A 21728-nucleotide genomic window follows, 5' to 3' on the forward strand; every position below is an offset into this window, starting at 1 on the left:
GGTGCTGAAAATGTACCCTCGCGGCTCGCGGTTGGGCTCACCTGTAAACTTTTCTGTAGATCGCCCAACCTCCCGCCGTTGTCACCGGGAACCTGCACACACCAAAGTTCGTCGCATGTACAGAAATTTTCAAGAACACGAGCGAGCGCCAATCAATCTTTAGCGCCCTGACGACTTCACTCTCGAAGCGCCGGACCCCACGATCAGCAGACTCGAACGCTGATTGCCTCATCGTGCAGCATCAACGCCAACCCCGGCGCCTATTTTCAGGCATCGTCACCCCTCTAGAGAAAGCGCTTAGTACTCACACTTCGGTACTTCTCCTTCGCCAACTACGTCTTTCCCGGGCCTGTGTTTCATCACGGCGCGTACACCTGAGCTACAGGCGCCCCCGTCTCAGGTTCGACGAATCTATGGACCAGCCAGTCGCCAGCGGGCCTGAAGGACTTGATCTCCATTACTGCACCAATAGCAGCAAAATGCCTGTAGCCGCCCTGAGTTTTGAGGATGATGATGTTGTCTCCCACTCTGTCGCCGGCCCTTCGGTTTTCCTCATGGATTGTTCTCTGGTCTTTTACTCATTGTTTCCTCTCTAATCACTTCCAGGACTTATAGAATGATATACTACACTCACTAATGACTCAGAGGCTAGAGCTCCTCTGTAGCTCAAGATTGGGGTATGTACAGTATTGACAGCGCTCAGCAGTTCCTGTTCCCCCGTGGTCGTCTGTTATTGCACACCTGGGAGAATGAGGGCATGGCAGCTAACAGAGATTCTCAATAGGCTACCGCACCATGTTACCATATCCTTTTCGACGGATACTGTTCGCATCTATCCTTATTTGTCTTGTATGCCTCGCGCAGGGCGCGGAGACCACTGTCATTTCCTTGCTGGACTTAATGCCAAAATGTGCTTCACAATGCATCGAGAACTTCATCAGCACCGAATATCCAAGAAACGCTTGCGCGAGAGGTTGTGACCTTGACTATCTGTGCACGACGAATACAACCAGCGGCTACACCCTGGGAGAGGGTGCCTTGCGCTGTAGTCTCTCGCTGTGTTCCATGGAAGTGGCAATGAGCTTCGATACATACAGTATCTGCGACTCTGTACCCGGAGCTTTACCGCAGACTCACCCCACCATTGTCGCCACAATCGCGCCCACAGTTAACCCTACCTCTACCGCGACGAGACCTACTACGATAATCACCGCCGAGCCCGAGACTACAGATACTCGTACGACTACAATCTCGACTACAACGAAGACGAATCCAACGCCGACAGCGGTCACAACATTTCAAACTCCAGTATCAACCACCGACAGCACGCCGGATCCCTCCAGTACAGAAACCGATGAACCGACATTTACATCTCCCGAGACGTCGCCGAGCGCGACCACAAGCGATCCACCTGCCGCACCTGCCAGAGGTAGCGGTCTCAACTCTGGAGCAGTTATTGGCGTCTCCGTTGCTTCAGGCCTTGCCGGATTCTTTATCCTTGGAGTCATCATCTTCTTCTGCTCCAGGAGAATCCGACGCAGAAACGCGCAGGATCGGGAATTCTTCGAGATTGGAGGACACATGGCTGAGCCTCCAGATTTCAGTTTCCCCCCGAGACGACCTCCGATGGGGCCTCGCCCGTCACCTGGCACGCAAAATACAGACGCCGAGGATGCAAGACTTGTCCCTCCTGCAGAGCCTGGATATCAGCACCCAGCAGTCACTGTCACGGAACCTGAAGCCGAGTACGACTACGAGCGTATGAGGGCGGGGCTGACAGACAGATCGGGAATTCAATCGTCCTCTAACCTGGAGTTTGACGCAGCCTCATCCATCTCCTCAAGGACGGTTTCCGACTTGCTCCCGGACAAACCCACATACGAGCTCTACCCGAGACCACTACGATGGAGTCAGCATAAAAAGTCGAGGCCCTCCAGCACAGCAACCTACTTCGAGGAAGAGAATCCTCCGGCACAACGGAACCTCCCCAGTCCGTCCCTCCAGCATTTCGTATTCACCGGTTCGACGGATAGAAGCAGCAACCGACCCCCCATGGCCGGCCTCCCTGCCAACCCGCGGGCAATGAAGTACGGGTTCAGACCAGGACCGAATCAGCTACCAACAACAAAGGGACCCGATCACGGCAAGAAACCCGTATACGCAGCTGCCAAAGAGAACATCCCACCCTCCCGACAAGCCGCCATACATAGAAGCTCGAGCTCGAGCTCGGCCTCTCCCTACCAGCAGTCTGCACACATAGACTACGATGACAACATTGACAACTATTGGCCCAGCACCGACGCTGGTTTCGTCGGGGCGCGGGTCATCCAGCCTCAACGTGCACAACAGAACGTACCGCAACCGCCCCCACACAGCTCATTTCACAGCGCCGGCGCGAAGCGGAATTCCTTTGGCGACTATCCAGGGTACGATTTCGAGAGCCTAGACTACAGCGGCGATGGCACCGGGTTAGGGCTAGGTCCATCACGCCACACATCCCGCCATTCAGGGTCTTTCCGTCCCCTTACACCGGTTCGCGAAATCCGGACACCTACTGGCGAAGTACAAAAGACTCTCGACAATCCTTTCAACACCCCGAGTAAGAGTAATAAGCCGGCGAGATACCATCCACCCGGTCCATCCTCACTTTCAGCCCCGCCGACTCAACCAGGCCCAGTACAAGAAATCGTTTCTCGTCCGCGAATCGTCCGGCAAGATGATATAAAGCGTGTTCAGATTCGTCGCGGGAAGCCATCTCCCAAGGAGGTTACAGTTCCCTACTGCCCTGATGACTACTGGCATGAGCCGGAGAGTAGTGAAGCTCAGGCTCAGGTTCAGCATCAGCATCAGCCGTCATCCTTCGGTGGCCCCTCTTCCGGAGGAAGAGAACAAGCAGGACCATGGGGGTACATAACACCGCGTCAATCAGGAGATTACAGTAACAAGTACGCTCCTGCTGCACCTGGAGGTAAAGGCAACCTGGGCATGCCGAAGAAGAAGCCTGCGCCGATGGAGCGGAATCTGACACTCTCAAGAAGGGGCCAAGATTTGATTCTTCAGGTGGATTGATTGATTGAACGGTTGATGATGCTGCCTTGACTAACTGAACATATACATACATGGGCTTCACGTCTGTACGGACATATTTTCTTCGTTGTATTATTTATATATATCGTGTGGCATTTAGCGTTCTTTTCTCACCGTCCATCTTTCTTTCTCTCTCTTTTTCTCTCTTCTTCTCTACCTTACTTCAGCATACCACCTTCCTTCTAGCTCTATCTCTCTTCAGGATATGCATTGGATGTCCTTGATGGACATGGTTTGGGCGCATTTCTCAGGCTTAGAATTACTATCTAAAAGTAATAACATGAATTACTCATTTCTCTGGCTCTTTTATATCTTCTGGTCCCACCCCCCCCTTGGCTGCATGCCCTCGACAACATTCTTGCTGTTGTCTTGAGCTGCGGACATTCGACGATGCTTCATTCTTCTCCCTGCATCGCCGAGTGAAACTGGGTCGTGGCACTTCGACGCCCGAATAACCTCATCTTTAGCGGAGGCTGCCAGTGGTCCGGGCCTGCAGTCGTCTAACTACGAACCGTGGAACCGATATGCTAGAAGAATTCGAGAGCCCTGTGGAAGAAAGAGGTACAAGGGCTACACGTGGTGATGATGGTGTTCCTACTCATCGCGACGAAATAGGGCCGCGCAACTATTATACAACATACATTACATGGTAGTCTTCATGGTTGGCCCTTCAACCCGCATCCCAAGGAATCCGACCCCAAGCCACCCGCATGATGCACACTTGGGCAGTCAGTTTGCTCCAAGGAAAATTACCTCAACTGCTCATGGTGGTATCTGTTCCACTGCAGCTAATTCTGTTCTCTATTGTCACTTGTTGACCCCTTAGCTAAACACAGCGTTGAACAAATTGGGCATACTGGCCAATCTCAAACCTACGGCCTCCTCCGGCATTTTCCACTGCTCCCACCTTGGATGGAGCAGTCTATGATGAAGAGGTTGCATTGTACCCACAAGTTCACATGCACGACATCCCGACAAACTCAAAAGACTGCGGTGAAGCAAATACACTCAGTCCGCGCTTGCGAAATCGGATAGTAGGTACGACTCAGTATTTGCACTTTGGACGCCGCTAAGTGGACTAGAGGCTGCCGCATGCATGAAGATCCGTAAGCGGTATTTGATAGGGACCTGGGAGGCTGCGATGACGCTTGACTCGCTTGAGCCAATCAGTTCCGATGATTGTGTTTTCCTTTTGACTCCTCGAAGCTCGGGTTGCTGCGCTGATTCGTCCTCGCCTATTTCATGGGGGTTGCTCGTTTCGGACTTCGGAGAGTGGTTGTTTCATGGGTGAGGTTGTCTCTTGACTCGAAGTGTTCATTCAAGCAAGCTTACATATGAGGCTTGGATACATGTACGGTCATGTAAAGGTTCTGGCTGCTTGATAGGCTCGACGTTGAATAGTGTCGCAGTAACACGGACCTCGGCTCCACTGTGATGTCAGAATGGTGATCTGTGTCAGCTTTCATCCTCCGCAGCTTAGACAGGCGGACGGAGATCGGGTTAGAGCACTCGATTCAAGCGAAATCGATGCCGGTTTGAAGATGATCTCATAGCGGGAAGACTCGAGATTGAGCACAAGGTTGTGCATCCTCTCAACCAATTATCACTTCTGCTGTGCAAATGACCCTGGCGCTGGGCCGCTGGCGGACGGCGGAGAGCCTCGTTTTGCAGGCCCTCCGAACGAGTGCCTCTTGGTGGTGACAGTTTTTGGACTGACGACAGCTCTTGCCGCTGCTTGCGATGGTACCAGCTTCAACCGTTTTCCGCTTGTCTTCCAAAATCGCCATGGTCGCCAATTCAATGGAATCTTTGGTCGGATATGATGATGTACAACGTACATCTCCCGAGCCACAGCCGGCCTGAATTATTTTGATTTTCACCTGTCAAACCCCCGTTTTCCAGAGCAAGGCTCCACCACCGGACGTCACCCTTCCAACGCCGTTGATAGGTCCGATATCTGCTCAGGCAACCTCCATGCTCTCTGGTTGAACAGATTCTACAACATACCCACCGCGCGCCTTGGGCTACGACATCGAACCGGACGGTCTGAGGTCAACTTCTCGCCCTGGTGGAGCAGGCACCGAGGCCCAACAAGATTGTATGTCGGAATCCACCCAACGCTTTGTGCCATACATGGCCGATGTCATAGTTCTGGGGCAGCACCATCTAGAGAATCTGCTACTCCACTATGGCCTCTGTTTAGTATATAAGGCAAGCAGCTTGCCGGTATCAACGGTCGACTTCCTCGCACCTTGTTCTTTGCATTCCCACCGATCTTCAATCTCCACTTCTCTGCTCTAGAGTGAACAGGCCTACCCACTTCAAAGCTTGTGTCAACCACAGAATCTTCCATACTAGGTTTCTGCCTGAGTGACCCCCGCGAGAATAGCTTTTTTGAGGGACGAGCTTTCCCCGGTTCAAACTCTCTTTGTCGTGCTTTCCCTTCGGACAAATACCCGAGATGTCTGTACACCAGGCTATGCCGAGTGGCGGAAGCCACGTCCGCCGACTGTCGAACAATTTAGTAGAGCCCACCGACCTGGTTTGCCACCGGAACCTGGTTATTCCCCCGCAACACCTAATGGCAACAAGCGAAGCTCAAGAGACCGCCGTGGAGATGGAACTGGCGAAGGAACACCTCGATTACGACAGCTCTTCGCAGGATGGCTCGCTCCTTGCCGAGTCGCCCCTGACCACGCCGCTTTTCCCAACCACTAGCACCACTACAGACGAGTTTGCCCTAGCTTTCGATATCGATGGTGTCCTCATCCGAGGAGGAAAACCCATCCCTGCTGCTGTCGAGGCTATGAAATACATCAATGGAGCGAACCCTTACGGCATCAGAATGTAAGCCTCCCCCGCCGCCTCGACTTTTGACTTACTGACTTCTGTTAGTCCCTATATCTTTGTCACGAACGGCGGTGGAAAGACAGAGGAAGAACGATGCGTAGACCTCAGCAAGCAACTCGAACTTGAGGTCTCCCCCGGCCAGTTCATCTGCGGACATACGCCGATGAGGGAGATGGCTGAAAAATACAACACCGTTCTCGTCGTTGGTGGAGAGGGTGAGAAATGTCGAGTAGTAGCTGAGGGCTATGGCTTCAAGGACGTCGTGACACCTGGAGACATTATCAAGACCAAACACGACACTACCCCGTTCCGGAAACTGACAGACGAAGAGTATCGGAATTCGCGGACTCTAGACTTTGAGAAGCTGCGCATCGACGCAATCTTCGTCTTTGCGGACAGCCGCGACTGGGCTGGTGACCAACAGATCATCCTAGATGTCCTCATGTCCAAGAAAGGCAACCTCCTGGAGCGCTCAGATACTCTTGACGAGCACCCACCTGTCTATTTCTCCCACAATGACGTTGTTTGGGCCACCTCTCACCATCACTCCCGCATTGGCATGGGTGCCCTTCGCGCTTCATTGGAAGCCCTGTACAAAGCAGTGACCGGGAAGGAGCTGCATACAGTCGCCTTTGGCAAGCCTCAACTCGGTACCTACGAGTTTGCGACTCGACTTCTTCGGCAATGGCGCAAAGATACCCACGGTATCAACAAGCCTCCTGGCACTGTCTACTTTGTTGGAGATACTCCCGATTCCGACATTCGCGGAACCAACGAATTCAACGAGCACAGCGACTCCAACTGGTTCTCAATTCTAGTCAAGACTGGTGTTTACCAAGAGGGTACCATCCCGCGCTACCCGCCCAAGAAGACCTGCAACACTGTTCTTGATGCCGTCAAATTCGCTATGGAACGGGAGCTCCGTTCAAAGTCGATTGGTCCAGCAGAACAAACCCCAGCGACCAACGGCGAGGTCTTCAGCATCACTGACGTATAACGGCTGATCCATCACCTATCTTTCCTTTTATCTCTCTTCACGAAGCATGATTAGATTGAGATACCTCATCTCGGACGGCTACACTAACTTCAATTCTTTACAATACCCCCTTATCCTTACTACCTTTCCTTTTTGGCTAGACGAATAGTTGCTTTTCTGTCGTTTCACCCCACCCGGAGGACATCTGAACTGCATGTTCCTTCCTGCTTAATCCATTCGTTCTACTTGCATTAGCTACAGACTGGAGTTACTTAGATAGTCTAGAGACTACTTGCTTTATTTCAATCCACTTCAATCAGACTGCTGTACTAATTTGACATGCAACCCTATCTTACCTTGTCTTCCCCTCCCACTATTACCCACGAAGCATCGTAGCATACAGCATAGAGCACATGCAGGAAGCCCCTCCCCGGGACGCCCCGAGCGGGACCCTAATGCACCATGACGAGACTTCGCAGCAACACACGCTGCATGCCGTATGCAGGAAGCCTACCATACTCCCATCACCGCTCCTCCAACTACCCGAGAGGTTAAAATTTAGGGTTGTTTAGTGGCTTTCATGCCCGATGTATGTTGCATTTCTTGCTACATCAAAGTACAACATACTCCATAACCTGCGCAATGCAATGTGTCCACACTTGCTTGGGCTTGCCTCGGCTCTTCCTCCTTCGCCTGATCCCCGCGCCACTTTTCTCTGGTGTCATTTATGCCGTTGTTGTTTGGTTATGCTGTCAGTGGTGGTTCTACGAGGTCGGTTTAAAGATAGGGTTTCCTCGATAATCCCTGAAATCGGCGATACCCGGGTCGTCAATAGTATTAATCTCCAATATACGCGTCGTTGGAGATCATGGCTCCGAAGTTGTGAGTGGTAGAAGCTCCGGGGTTGTGAACTGTACTATATCAGCCACCACATATTCCTAACATCTTAGCTCTCCCTCCATAAAGCCGAGCTATTATTATTACCGGGAAACAAAGAGAAGCGCCTCGGAAGCAAAACGGGAAGACCCAAACCGGCAAATCCGCGAGAGTTTCGAACTTGCTTTCCCCCTGGAAGCCGTGTAGGTTGTGGTGGTGCCTGTACCACAAGATAGTTTTCTCCAATGAATGTGGAGTTAGAAGTGCCTAGCCGGATGGTAGCGCACGGTGGCGTAACTTTGTCCCAGCGGACGACGTCAGAGGGGAGTTCCTGGAGGCGTTGAGGCGATGCCGGCGGCCGCTGGCTGCCGGGAAGGCGTGATGTAGGTATGTGATGTACCGTGGTGCGGGGAACTATATTCCGTGTGATATTGTTCTGCTACTTTACCTGGACGGTTGAGCAGGTAGAATTTGAAGAGTCATTGGTTCATTGTGATTAATAGGTGTATTATACTGCTTTAAATATCTAGGAGGTGTGTGAAGTGTATGGTGTGTGAAGAGATGATGCAGTGCATCACTCAAGGACCGAGGATCTGGGCATCAAGCCGGCACTGGTAGGAGCGGGGCGGGGATCCGTCCTCCTTCCACGAGGCGCCTCGTTCTCCTCCCCTTCTACATCGTATGGAAGAGGCTCGCTTATTTGAGGAAGTCCGTCGACAAAGCGGAAGTTTTCCCATTCCATACCGCTTATTGGGTGGCTTCGAATGTCGAAGATGATCGTTGTTTTCAAGTTGGAGTAATCCAGAGGTGTTAGTTTAGGTTGAATTTAGCGGCAACTCCCCCAGAGTGGAATGTGGGGGTCGGTCGCCCGGTGGGTACATGAGAATCGGTGGGTATCTGTGGAGAACGCTGTATTGACGTTTCAGCGTAATTCACGATACGTATGCAACGTTCTTTATAGTTCGAATTCGTTGTCCAGCCAGTGCTTGATCACGGTGTGGCCTTCTTCGAAGCCCTCCTTGTCCATTCGGACGACGATCGCTGCGTGTGTGTGCCGGTGGTTGTGGATATAGACTGGATACTTGCGGAAACCCACGCGGTTGAGCGATTTGATCATGGAGAACTGATCCGGGGTAAGGGCTAGCGTCGGCTTTTGCGCTTCGTTTGCGGTGGCATAAGTTGCGACTTGAGCTAACCCCTCGGGCTGTTCGGCGGAGTTCTCTGCTGTAGAGGTAATCCCTGGTGCGTCCTCCACTGTTTTTGTCTTTCCGAGGGGTGACTCTGGTTGAGATTCAATGTCAGAGGGTACTGAACTACCAGAAAGGTAGTCGGGGTCTTGTCTCGCGGCCGCATTCTCAAACACTTCGTCCATCGCAGTCCGGACACGCTTGACGGCAACGGGGACCCGATACCGTTTGAAGATGGTTCCGCTATGTTTCTCATGCGCACGTAATCGATCCCGGCTTCGGAAGGTTTGCACAACAGCGTACACAAGGAAGATCGGAACGGCGATGATAAGGACTACGGTGAATAAGAGCCAGAACGGGATCTTTCTGAAGAAGCACCGAATGTTCTCCTTGACTCCGGCGAAGAAAGGGAGTTTTGGTTTCTCCGGAGACGGTAGGGTGTACAGATCAGGATCAACTATCACCGAGCCGTAACCCTCCACATAGTTGATGTTGAGGTCCTCCAAGCCCTGAAAGTGATCGACACTGGTGAAGATCGTGGTGTAGAAGGGCGTGGTGCGGTCATTGACGACGTTGCCGTAGACGCAGCGGTTCTTGAACTTGGACAGACCCTGTATAAAGATACTATCTGGTTCTGCGAGAACTCGAAGCAGCGGCTTTCCAGAATCACGAAACTTATCGGTCAGGAACAGGTGCTGTCCCGAGAGCGACACCGTCCGAGAACCCAGGCCATTGAAGAATAGGTTTTGCGCACCCCTGACCGGGGCCCGGACGCCGAGATGCGGGGAGGCAAATGTCGTAAAGTTTGTTGGTTCAAGCTTGTCGAGCCAGCCTTGAGAGTATAGCAATCCCAGCGCATATCTCGCGATCAGTCCACCAAGAGAGTATCCAACGACGCTCAGCTTCTTGATCTTATGTCCATCCTTTTCCAATCGTTCCAATGTCTCCTCAATCTCATGCGCAAGCCGCTCTCCACACACCTCGACACCATCGTAAGTCAGGTTGCCCGTATTCTTCTCCGCGGCCAGTATGTATAGGCGATCCTCGTCGTACCGTTCCCTTAAGCGCGAAGCGATAAAGTTCATATGAGCAGGGTTACCCCATAGTCTGTTTAGCAGTCTCGTGTTAGCAACATTTTTTATCGCTCAACCATATGTCTTACCCGTGTACCAGCACACAGAGATGGTCAGCTTCCGCCGGCGCGGCCGCCTGATCCCGATCGGGCTCCATTGAAGCAGACAATGGGTATAGAACAGACGATTTGATTTCCAAAAGATAAATACAAGGGTCTTTTGTTTGATTTTATACACACTGACTCAGGAGTAATCTGCAGCGTGTGCGTAAGGTCGCGTGAGATCAGGCAGCATCGTGGGGACGCAGCTCCTTCCTCAGCCCGTTTGCGCTGTCTTTGTTCACAGCCCCAGCTGTGACTGGCTGATGCCGGCGTTATTGAAGGTTATCTTAACTCCGGCTTACTCAGCCTCGGACATGATTTGCTTTGCTCCGATATATACTGTTTCCCGTCAGAGATCAGTCATTCTGAACAATCGAATGGTCACCCTGGTATGTGTATATGGCACAGAGAGTCAACGAGGTATTAGATGAGATAACTGGCGTTTCCCGTGTAGTATAGTGTAGAAAGTGACTTGGGAGCTCTGGGCTTGGCGAAAACCGGCGCCGGATCGGAGGAATGAATGTCCCCGGCTCTGTGCAAACAAAGCAAAAAGCACGTGTTGCACTGCTCCAGCTTTGATCGCGCTCCCATGTTGAATGCTTGGCCACTCTCTATCGAACCCACGATCAGTTGTCGCACCCAGTGCATTCTAGGGAGCTGATCGCCGAAGGGACGCTTTGTCCGATACCAATACGGCCTCATAATCCCCGAACCGATGCCTTGATCCACCGAGTACCTGTCGCCCGCGTTGTTAAAGCTCTCCTGGGTCGACAGCTTCCAGAAACATGTTCACATTTACTCCGTTGCTTGGTGCCCAGTCATCGGCCTCCAAAGCTTCGCAGTCCATTCTTGAGCTAGATGGCGGGGTGAAAATCCTGGTAGATGTGGGTTGGGATGACACCTTTGATCCCCTCGATTTGGTGGAACTAGAGAAGTATGAGCCTCCACGAAGCTCCCTTCATCCGACTTGCGCCTGGCTCAGTAACTGATTTGGACTGCCTGGTTAGACATATTCCCACGCTTTCGCTCATTCTTCTAACCCACGCGACGCCGTCTCACATCGGTGCCTACGTTCATTGCTGCAAGACCTTCCCGCTTTTCACTCAAATCCCGGTCTACGCAACGAGCCCCGTCATCGCACTAGGTCGCACTCTATTACAGGAACTATACGCCTCGGCGCCGCTAGCTGCAACATTTTTACCCAAAGCCTCTATCTCCGAACCCGGTGCTTCAACATCTGCCGCATCCGCTGCGTCTGTGACAGACGAGGATGGTAATGCTGGGCCGACCAGTGCCGGGCGGATATTGCTCCCACCGCCCACTACTGAGGAAATCGCCAGATACTTCTCTCTTATCCAGCCATTGAAATATTCCCAACCGCATCAACCTATCCCGTCTCCCTTCTCTCCGCCTCTAAATGGTCTTACCCTTACTGCCTATAATGCTGGTCACACCGTGGGTGGAACAATATGGCACATTCAGCATGGCATGGAGTCTATTGTGTACGCAGTGGATTGGAACCAAGCGCGAGAAAGTGTGGTAGCCGGTGCGGCATGGTTCGGAGGCTCTGGCGCAAGTGGGACAGAAGTTATTGAGCAGTTGCGGAAACCTACTGCTTTGATCTGCAGTACTCGCGGAGGCGACAAGTTTGCACTTTCGGGTGGAAGGAAGAAGCGTGATGAAATGCTCTTAGATATGATTCGAAGTACCCTGGTCAAAGGCGGCACCATCCTTATTCCAACTGACACAAGCGCACGGGTACTGGAACTAGCATATGCTCTAGAGCATGCGTGGCGCGATGCTGCTCGGGATACTCAGGATGACGTGCTGAAAAGGGGTGGGCTATATCTCGCCGGGAGGAGAGCAAACACCACCATGAGGCTGGCTCGGAGTATGCTGGAGTGGATGGATGAAAGCATAGTGCGGGAGTTCGAGGCTGCCGAGGCTGCCGATACCAATAACCAGGCGAGCCATGACCCGCGACAGAACAAAGCAGACGGCAAAGGCCTTGGTCCGTTTACGTTCAAGCATCTGAAGATAGTTGAGCGAAAGAAGAAACTAGAGAAACTTCTCAGCGATGGAACACCGAAAGTCATTCTTGCCTCTGACTCCTCCTTGGACTGGGGCTTCGCAAAGGAATCTCTGCGGCTACTGGCCGGTGGCGAAAACAACCTATTCTTGCTCACTGAGCCTCTCAACTATCGGAAGTACTCTGACAAGACAGACGAGACTTACCGGAGAACCCTTGGTAGCATGATTTGGCAGTGGTACGAAGAAAGACAGGATGGTGTTGCTTTGGAAAAGGGATCCGACGGCGAAATGCTTGAGCAGGTTCACAGCGGCGGAAGAGAGCTGTCATGGACGGATGTGCACCGTGCGCCTCTCGAGTCTGGGGACCAGCTACTTTATCAACAATATCTTGCCACGAAACGGCAATTCCAAGATACAGCCCAGACTAGGGGCCACGAAAACCTTGACACGGCCGCTGACGCGTTAGACGACCGCTCCAGCTCTACATCTGAAGATTCAGAAACCGAACAACAAGGCCGAGTGTTAAACTTTTCAACGTCTCTAGCACACGCAAATCGAAACAAGCTAGGTCTAACTGACGAGGACCTCGGTGTGAACGTTCTTCTACGGCGCAAAAATGTGTTTGACTACGATGTTCGAGGCAAGAAGGGCCGAGAGCGGATGTTCCCATATGTAGCGCCGAGAAAGAAAGGGGACGAATACGGTGAAATAATTCGGCCGGAGGAGTACCTTCGAGCGGAAGAGCGCGAGGAGATTGACATGCAACAGCGTAGAACCGAGTCTCAGCTCAAGCTCGGTCAGAAACGCAGATGGGATGAGACCGGTTCAGGCGGACGCCAGACTTCAGCAGGAAAACGCCACCAGGACGGCGATAACGCAGACAAAAAGGAGGCAGAGATGCTTGATAATTTCAGCCTGACAGAAGATGGCGAGGACGCGGATGAGGCAGCAGCTTCAGTAAATGAGCCCGATGAGCAGGCATTTGAGGGGCCTGCAAAGGCGATTTATGAAAGGGCTACTCTCACCATCAATGCGCGTCTTGCATTTGTGGACTTTACAGGTATTCACGATAAGCGAAGTCTGGAGATGTTGATCCCTCTCATCCAACCACGAAAGTTGATTCTCGTTGGTGGAATGAAAGAGGAAACGATGGCATTGGCAGCAGAATGCGAGAAACTGCTCGTCGCTAAAGCAGGCGTCGACGCCTCTTCGGCAACAGCTGCAGTCATTTTCACGCCGATGAACAAGGAAATAATCGATGCCAGTGTCGATACTAGCGCTTGGATGGTCAAGCTGAGCAACAACCTTGTTCGACGCCTGAAATGGCAACACGTCCGAAGTCTCGGAGTCGTGACATTAACAGGCCAGCTCAAGGGTCCCGTGATTCCAACATCAACCGACGAAGAATCAATAGAAGGCACACCCAGCAAAAAGCAAAAACTCGCTGATGAAACCTCCGAAACCGCCACACCAGCACCCGCTGATTCAAAACCAGCAGCAGCAACAGTCGACAACAAAGCCGACGCCCACCCAATCCTCGACATCCTCCCCGCAAACATGGCCTCCGGCACGCGGTCCATGACCCGACCCCTCCACGTCGGAGACCTTCGTCTCGCGGACCTCCGTAAGATCATGCAGGGCGCCGGGCACACGGCTGAATTCCGCGGCGAGGGAACACTCCTCATCGACGGGATGGTTGCCGTGCGCAAGTCCGGCACTGGCAGGATCGAGGTCGAGGCAGCTGCTTATTCCAGCGGGCCGAATGCGGCGCTTGCGCAGGGGGCTGGGAGCTTCCTGGCTGTTAAGCGGAAGATTTATGAGGGACTTGCTGTTGTTGCGGGGCATTGATTGATTGTATCTTGTTGGATACGGAGAATTCTCGAACTCATGTATTTCTAGATATCAACTGCATCTAAAATTGTTCAAACATCATTATATACAGTCCATCTAAGTCCTGTATGTCCTAGCGTTGACAAATCCCAAACTTTCTCTATGGTGTTCGTCTATCATCTTACGCAATGGTCCCGTAATCTTCTGGATAATCCTCCGTCGGAATCTCCTGTAGATACTCGTTCGTACGAGGGCCAGTGTATTTCCTGAAATTGTCAGTCCGTGTTTTTACTTCACTGAGACAGAGAAAAAAGAACAAGAAATGTGTACATACCCTCGAGCATCAACCCACCACCACACCAACGCAAAAACAGCAATGAAGAGTCCGACGAAGATCGCATAATTCCTGCAAAACCAAAATTAGCCTCCCCACACTCTTCATTCGAAGCCAGCCCCATGAAAAGAAGAGAGGGAGCTAGGCAGTATACGCACATATTCTCCAACGTAATAGGCACCTTCGGCGGGAAGAACAACACCGAACTAATAAACACCACCCAGACAATCGAGATCCAATTGATGTAGGGGCCCCATCCCCCCAGCGTAAAGGGTCCCTCGATGAAGCTAACCTGATGCTTGTAGATCTGATGCGCGAGGATCACGGAGACATACGAGAGGTCAAGGGCCGGTGCTGTTATGGAGAAGATGGCTGTTGCTGTTTGGGTGGAGCCGATGGCGATGCAGTTCAGCAGGATGCTGAAGAGGACGACGAACCAGACGGCGTTGACGGGGGTCTGGGTGTGGGGGTTTATCTTTGAGAGGCTTCTAGTTGGGGTTAGTTGTGGATAGTGCCGAAAGGAAGTGGGAAAGGAGGTATTGGGGAGAATGGGGTCGTACGAAGAAAACGGGAGCGCTTCGTCCCGAGCAAATGCATAGGCCATCCGTGTATCGGCAAGCATGGCTGAGCACCCCGTGAAGAGCTGGACGAGGACGGCGAAACCCCACATGATCATGCCGCCTGTTTTCCCGCCTGCGTTGAGGAAGATCTGGGCGGCTGGAAGGCCCGTGGGGGTGTTGAGAATGCCCTCGAAATCCGTTAGGCAGAAACAGAGGGAGATTGTGAGAAGCCAGCCCATTGCACCGGAGACGATGACGGCGGATTGGATGGCTATCGGGCCGAGGGTGGCGGCGTCGTGGGTTTCTTCGGACATGCTGGGTTTATTAGTTCTGGTGTTGAAGATGAGGGATGAGGACTGACTGGGTGGTTCCATCATAGTCGGTCATGGTCCAGGCAACGGATATGAAGCCGAGGAGGAAGGAAAAGAGCTTGGATCCCCAACCTGATCCATCGGTAACATGAGTGAAGACCCAGCTAGCTGGCTGTTTGTCGGGAGTGTTGTACAGGAGTGCGAAGCAGATACATATCGTCGCGGCGACTGTGGATTGTTAGGCATATGCAAGCTGTAGTCAGACCAAGACATACTGTTGATCGGAGCGAACCAGGTGAAGATGCGATGTAGAGACTTTGTCGTCATCGAGCAGATAATACCCAGGAAAATCAAGAGCCCGATGGACAAGCGCACCGTATCCCATGCGGTCCTTATCACGGTCAGTATATGCATGTTCTAATCGTTGGCATTCGCGTACGGTGTATATGAGTAGTCTCCATCCACAAGTTTAGAGTTCATACTAGCAGCAGCAAGAAGCATTTGGCTGACCGTGTATGCGACACTGGAAACGCCAGCCGTCTGCCCCAGAAGGTTACACCAGCCCTGTATCCAGGAGAAAATAGGCACCTGGTCCTTGGGAACAACGAATTTCGTAACAAAGTACATTCCCCCAGCCGTTGGATAGGCGGAAACCAGCTCCGCCACGGAGCTACCGATACAGAAGGCCATGATAGAGCCTAGAAACCAGCACCAGACTGCAGTTGCAGGTCCTCCGGCAGCCAAGGGAGCTCCAAAGGTTGCTGGGACTGAGCCGAGGACTCCCAAAATGGAGATTGCATATGAAATGGTCGACCATCTGGAGAATTCTCGTCTGAGCTCCTGTATAAAATGTCAGACAGGGTTTAGGGACGAAGGAATTGCTTATCGTACCTGCTTATAGCCAATTCTGGCCAAAAGGAGCTCATCATCATCATGGGCTGCAGGCATTGTAGCTGTTGACTAACTATTGCATATAGGTCGGTGCGGGCAGCTTTTCTATCTGTTGTTTCGGGAGATAGAATGGGAGGTGAATGCGGATTGGGACCACCACAACTTCCCCAGTGACACCACCGGGTTAGGTGAGGAGCATGCAGAGAACATGATGAGAAGGATCGGGATAAGACTAGACGCAGGAAGCTGCATGTCGCCGACGACGCGAGCGATGAGGGACACACCAGCCGGAGTTAAGTAAATCCGAGGATTTGTTTGGCCGCATTGAAAGGTGGTCAGTTCACTCCGCAACCCTCGGCCAGCAGCTTCAACTTGGGCGCTGTTCGTCCGGTGTACATTTGTCTGTGGTTGGATCCTCTCCCCAGCGATGTTCTGAGTTTGACAAATTGACTAATCGCGTGCGTTTAGCCCCCGTCCGGTTTGTGATGAGCCATCATGGCGGACCCAAACTACTATCAATCCCCCGCCCAGGGCCTCGCTCCTGGTGAGGACCCCTCCAACCCGAACCGATTTCCTCCTCAGTCTCCTTATGCCGGCCAGCACGCCGCTGGATTTCCTCCTGGCCCCTCTCCTCCCCAACCCGGGGCTTTCTACGGAGCCGCTGCTCCCAACAGTCAACAATGGCCCGCCGCCGCATATGGCTCTCCTCCGCCTGTACCTCACCAGCCTCTACAGCCTGCGCAGCAACCGGCTTATGGTAATATACAAGCTCCTATAGGGCAACCGTCCGATCCGGCGATGGCAGGTCTTGCATCTCAAATGAGTGGATTGGGGATAATGGGGGGAGAAGGAGCCCGGTCCTCGAAAAAGAAGCACCGACACGCATACCACGACATTGGATCTGCGCCTGCTCCTGCGCAGCAGTTTCCAACAGGTCCCGCTGACGCTCTACAACCGTCGTCTTCCCAATTCTTGAACACCGGGCTGAATCAAGCGCCACGCCCTGTCTCTCCCGCTTTGAGTGCTTCTGGGATGATCCCGCAGCCAGCGGTCCCCGGAGCTGCACCCGTGGCAGCCCACGGCACAGTCCCTACACAAGGTGGAATAAACCCTGAGCAGATACCCAGTATCCCACGTTCGCGTGATGGGCCAGCACAGCACTATTTCAGCCATGTCTATCCTACAATGGAACGCCATCTTCCTCCTCCCGCGGCCGTTCCGTTTGTGGCCCACGACCAGGGTAACTCGTCTCCGAAATATGCTCGCCTGAGTTTGAACAATATCCCCTCCGCCTCCGACTTCCTCACCTCCACCGGTCTACCTCTAGGAATGATACTCCAGCCCTTCGCCCGCCTGGACGCCGGGGAACAGCCTATTCCGGTACTTGATTTCGGGGATGCAGGCCCTCCGCGTTGTCGCCGCTGCCGAACGTACATCAATCCCTTCATGTCATTTCGATCTGGTGGGAACAAGTTTGTCTGTAACATGTGCACATTTCCCAACGACGTTCCTCCTGAGTACTTTGCCCCAGTTGATGTTTCCGGGTCGCGTATCGACCGCATGCAGCGCCCGGAGCTCATGATGGGAACCGTCGAATTCCTTGTCCCGAAGGATTATTGGAATAAGGAGCCTGTTGGACTTAGATGGTTGTTCTTGATTGATGCCAGCCAGGAATCAGTCAACAAGGGATTCTTGAAGGGCGTATGCAAGGGGATTCTAAAGGCCCTCTACGAAGAGGAGCCGTCAGAAAATCCCGAGGGTACCGAACCCGCACGGCGGATACCCGAAGGATCAAAGGTCGGAATTGTTACTTACAATAGAGAAGTGCAATTCTATAACCTCAGTGTACGTACCCGCTCTCTTTATTGTGTAAGAAACGATACTAACAGCCATTAGCCGGAGCTTCAGCAAGCGCAGATGATGGTGATGACCGATCTACAAGAACCGTTTGTACCGCTGAGCGACGGGTTATTCGTTGACCCATACGAGTCAAAGTAAGCCTTGCTGAGTCTGCTTTCTGGATTCCGACTCTAATTGCTGCTAGGGATGTGATCACCTCTCTACTCAACCAAATTCCGACCATCTTCTCTCGCGTCAAGACACCGGAGACAGCACTGCTTCCCGCTGTCAATGCTGCATTGTCCGCGCTACATGCTACGGGCGGCAAAATCATCGGCTCAATCTGCTCGCTGCCAACCTTTGGCCCTGGCGCATTGACACTGCGGGACGACCCGAAAGCTCATGGGACGGATGCGGAGAAGAAACTATTCACGGCCGAAAATACCGCGTGGCGAGAAACCGCGGGCAAGCTTGCAGAGGCAGGTGTTGGTGTTGATATGTTTATAGCGGCACCCAGCGGAACGTACCTGGATGTGGCTACCATTGGTGAGTTACCTTCGGAGATTTTGAAAGTTGTTTGTGGTTAATCCGTCTCCAGGCCATATTCCTGAGGTCACCGGTGGTGAAACCTTCTTCTACCCCAACTTCCACGCGCCGCGGGATATCCGAAAACTTTCCGAGGAGATTGCGCATGCAGTTACCAGAGAGACAGGATATCAAGCCCTGATGAAGGTCCGTTGCTCTAACGGGTTGCAAGTATCATCATACCACGGTAATTTTGTACAGCATACATTCGGCGCCGATCTTGAGATCGGTTCAATCGACGCAGACAAAGCGATTGCTGTTCTTTTCAGCTACGACGGCAAGCTCGATACGAAACTCGACGCTCACTTCCAAGCCGCACTACTATATACATCGGCTAACGGGCAGCGTCGTGTTCGTTGTATCAACATAGTTGCCGCCGTCAATGAGGGAGGGATGGATACAATGAGATATATCGATCAAGACGCCGTTGTTAGCATAATTGCCAAAGAGGGTACGTTTCTACTGTCACCATTTTGACTACCATACTAATTACTGGCACAGCGGCTGGTAAAACCGTGGACAAGTCTCTCAAGGACATTAGGGCCAGTATCACAGAGAAGACCGTGGATATCTTCAGCGGGTACCGCAAGATTTTCTCAGGGTCACATCCTCCTGGACAGCTCGTTCTGCCAGAGAACCTCAAGGAATTCTCCATGTTTATGCTCAGCTTGATCAAATCCAGGGCCTTCAAAGGTAAGATTGATAGCCGTTGCAAGGTGCATGCGTTGTTAACATTTTCCTGCAGGCGGCCAAGAGGCATCAGATCGGCGGATTCACGACATGCGAATGCTACGGTCAATAGGCTGTACCGAACTATCACTCTACTTGTACCCTCGTATTATCCCTATTCACAACATGCAGCCAGAGGACGGTTTCCCGAATGAGCAAGGCCAACTACAAGTCCCGCCTTCACTTCGGGCGAGTTACTCCAAGATTGAAGAAGGAGGAGCTTACCTAGTAGATGACGGTCAGCAATGCCTTCTATGGCTTCACGCGCAAGTATCGCCCAACCTGTTGGAGGATCTCTTCGGCGAGGGGCACACATCCTTACAAGGAATCAACCCGCAGACCTCGGCTCTGCCTGTATTGGAGACGCATCTGAATGCGCAGGTGCGCAATCTGCTGCAGTACTTCGCCACAACCCGAGGATCCAAGGCAGTGACCATCCAGCTAGCCCGCCAAGGACTCGACGGTGCGGAGTATGAGTTTGCACGGTTACTGCTGGAGGACCGCAACAATGAAGCTCAGAGCTACGTTGACTGGCTGGTCCACATTCACCGGCAGATTAACATGGAGCTTGCGGGCCGTCGCAAACGCGAGGACGCCTCCAACGAGTCGTCAATAGCAGGTCTGACTGGCTTACGGGCACCCTATTGGTAAATGAAAGTTATTCCAAATCTAATTCTTTTTTTTTTTACTTTTTTTTTCTTGCATTGCGTTGCATTGCATCTGTATCTTGAATTTCTTTGAGGTGACTATCAATATACCATGGCTGTGTGAGTTAGCAACATCCTACTCCTATGGGCGGTCTTTGTGATAGAGCTATGGGTAGTGTGGTCTACAACGCCACAGAGTCAGCGAGTGTCCACCTGATTAGAGTACTTGCTAGCAGGGGCGGATCTCCAACGCTGTCCCTCCCGCTCAGGGACCAAGTACCCTCCGATCAAGGGCAGTGGCGGGCCTTGTCTGCGCCTCTGGAAACGAAAGGCACCAGGGGTAACCCCCAATTTCTCACGCCACTACGCCGCACTAGGCAATCAGTCTCGACAAGAACCCCTTGGAAGGAAGACCAAACTGTATGAAAGTGTGGTTGAGACTCGTTGCCTCCACTGTCGAACAGAATTGTACAGCGATTTTTCCAGGAGAACCAAGGTTCAGGCCTCGTGGTTTTTGCCCCAGAATTTGGCCGGCAACGAACTTCGGTAGGGTCCGGTTCTTGGGCCTTCTTGGGCCTTCTTTTGTTCTTCGATTGAGCCGTGGTACTATATCATTTTTGCCTTTATCGGAACCAAGCTTCGCTGAGAAGGAACTGCCACGCGATTTAACCGAGCAAGAATGGCTGTTGCCACGACCTGCCAGACACTTCCGCGTCGTGCCACAGCCGGCCTCGATACCCACACTGCCGCCTTACCGAAGGCAAGCCGAAAAAAGGATGAACTGGATTTTGAACTTGCAACTGCCATGCATCGGCACAGTGGAGCGGCGGGGCAGGTATTACCCCAATCGCTGCGATCCCCCAGGGCCCGGATGGCGTCAAGGCGCCAGGTACCACAGAGTCCCGCCAGGGGACGTACGCAACAGGGTCTGGATCCATGTGGGGTTCTTTTCCTTTCCGAAGTTCGAACGTTTCCTTGTCCGGACTGCCCCATTTCGCCATCGACATGTCTCGTATGTCAGCCTGTCGACAGGTTTCCACCGGGCTGTCAGGGCAGGGTAGCTGAGCTATAAGAACCCCCAGAACCCCGGCCTATCCTCGACTCTCTTCTTCCTCTGCATCAACACTCTCTTGATCAAATCACAGTCTTTCAGTCATTCTTTGACCTGTCTTTCTCTTGTTGTCTTTAGGACACTTACATTCTCTTGAGTCTTTTGCTCAACCACTTACAATCACTACTTCAAAGACTTCGTTTTTGTCTATCCCTTCAGTCAAAATGATGTTCACCAAGGCCCTCGTTGCTGCTACCTTTGCTGCCCTCGCTGCGGCTCTCCCCCAGCCTACCGTTGTCCGTCGCCAGGGCGGCGGTGGAGGTGTCACCATCGTCAACAACATGGATACCGACGTCTACGCGTGGTCTGTTACTGATAGAGTCAGTAACATGCATACCCTCTCTGCGGGCGGCGGATCCTACACCGAATCGTGGCAAGAAAACTCCAATGGCGGCGGCGTCTCCATCAAGCTGTCCACCCACCAGGACCAGACCGATGTCCTGCAGTTTGAGTACACCCAGTCCGGCGACACCATCTTCTGGGACATGTCGTGTATCGACATGGACCGTGCTGCCTCCACCTTCACCCAGCACGGTTTCGACGTCTCCCCCAGCCAGACCTCGACCGACTGCCCCGCCGTCAACTGCCACGCTGGTGACACCTCTTGCGCTGAGGCCTACCTTCAGCCCAAGGACGACCATGCCACCCACGGCTGCCCCATCGACACCAGCTTTACTCTGAGCCTCGGCGCATAAGCGCGCGAGTCATCA

At 52.7% G+C, this 21728-nt stretch overlaps 8 protein-coding genes across 8 annotated transcripts; 6 read left to right on the top strand and 2 right to left on the bottom strand.

Annotated features, from left to right (window-relative positions):
- Nucleotides 1–696: 696 nt before the first annotated feature.
- On the top strand, nt 697–3177 carry BJX68DRAFT_58321 (uncharacterized protein). Its single transcript, XM_071049445.1, has one exon. It carries the CDS (start codon nt 796–798, stop codon nt 3067–3069), a length of 2274 nt encoding a protein of 757 aa, XP_070900586.1. The 5' UTR covers nt 697–795; the 3' UTR covers nt 3070–3177.
- A 2291-nt stretch (nt 3178–5468) lies between these two features.
- Nucleotides 5469–7221, top strand: BJX68DRAFT_58331 (phosphatidyl synthase). The gene is made up of 2 exons (XM_071049446.1): nt 5469–5934; nt 5983–7221. The coding sequence occupies exons 1-2, from the start codon at nt 5549–5551 to the stop codon at nt 6932–6934; spliced, it is 1338 nt and encodes a 445-aa protein (XP_070900587.1). The 5' UTR covers nt 5469–5548; the 3' UTR covers nt 6935–7221.
- A 1040-nt stretch (nt 7222–8261) lies between these two features.
- On the bottom strand, nt 8262–10371 carry BJX68DRAFT_234743 (lipase ROG1 family protein). Its single transcript, XM_071039794.1, has 2 exons — nt 10139–10371; nt 8262–10083 (listed from the first exon to the last, which is right to left on the bottom strand). The coding sequence occupies exons 1-2, from the start codon at nt 10204–10206 to the stop codon at nt 8745–8747; spliced, it is 1407 nt and encodes a 468-aa protein (XP_070900588.1). The 5' UTR covers nt 10207–10371; the 3' UTR covers nt 8262–8744.
- Nucleotides 10372–10560: 189 nt separating this feature from the next.
- BJX68DRAFT_234746 (cleavage polyadenylation factor subunit CFT2) lies at nt 10561–14121 on the top strand. Its single transcript, XM_071039795.1, has 2 exons — nt 10561–11084; nt 11158–14121. Exons 1-2 carry the CDS (start codon nt 10936–10938, stop codon nt 14027–14029), a joined length of 3021 nt encoding a protein of 1006 aa, XP_070900589.1. The 5' UTR covers nt 10561–10935; the 3' UTR covers nt 14030–14121.
- Nucleotides 14122–16332, bottom strand: BJX68DRAFT_234749 (amino acid permease). Its single transcript, XM_071039796.1, has 8 exons — nt 16108–16332; nt 15656–16056; nt 15492–15607; nt 15267–15444; nt 14906–15220; nt 14504–14833; nt 14346–14417; nt 14122–14277 (listed from the first exon to the last, which is right to left on the bottom strand). Exons 1-8 carry the CDS (start codon nt 16162–16164, stop codon nt 14193–14195), a joined length of 1554 nt encoding a protein of 517 aa, XP_070900590.1. The 5' UTR covers nt 16165–16332; the 3' UTR covers nt 14122–14192.
- A 126-nt stretch (nt 16333–16458) lies between these two features.
- On the top strand, nt 16459–19920 carry BJX68DRAFT_58377 (Sec23/Sec24 family protein). Its single transcript, XM_071049447.1, has 7 exons — nt 16459–16507; nt 16576–17952; nt 18004–18101; nt 18152–18492; nt 18545–18982; nt 19033–19224; nt 19277–19920. Exons 2-7 carry the CDS (start codon nt 16603–16605, stop codon nt 19909–19911), a joined length of 3054 nt encoding a protein of 1017 aa, XP_070900591.1. The 5' UTR covers nt 16459–16507; nt 16576–16602; the 3' UTR covers nt 19912–19920.
- Nucleotides 19921–20108: 188 nt separating this feature from the next.
- On the top strand, nt 20109–21075 carry BJX68DRAFT_58396 (uncharacterized protein). The gene has a single exon (XM_071049448.1). It carries the CDS (start codon nt 20330–20332, stop codon nt 20966–20968), a length of 639 nt encoding a protein of 212 aa, XP_070900592.1. The 5' UTR covers nt 20109–20329; the 3' UTR covers nt 20969–21075.
- Nucleotides 21076–21182: 107 nt separating this feature from the next.
- Nucleotides 21183–21713, top strand: BJX68DRAFT_265646 (putative extracellular thaumatin domain protein; the record flags this gene model as incomplete). Its single annotated transcript, XM_071045293.1, has 1 exon — nt 21183–21713. The coding sequence occupies one exon, from the start codon at nt 21183–21185 to the stop codon at nt 21711–21713; it is 531 nt and encodes a 176-aa protein (XP_070900593.1).
- Nucleotides 21714–21728: the final 15 nt, after the last annotated feature.

The sequence above is a fragment of the Aspergillus pseudodeflectus genome (genome assembly GCF_044049435.1).
Source record: "Aspergillus pseudodeflectus strain CBS 756.74 chromosome Unknown BJX68scaffold_15, whole genome shotgun sequence".
NCBI classification, from domain to species: domain Eukaryota; kingdom Fungi; phylum Ascomycota; class Eurotiomycetes; order Eurotiales; family Aspergillaceae; genus Aspergillus; species Aspergillus pseudodeflectus.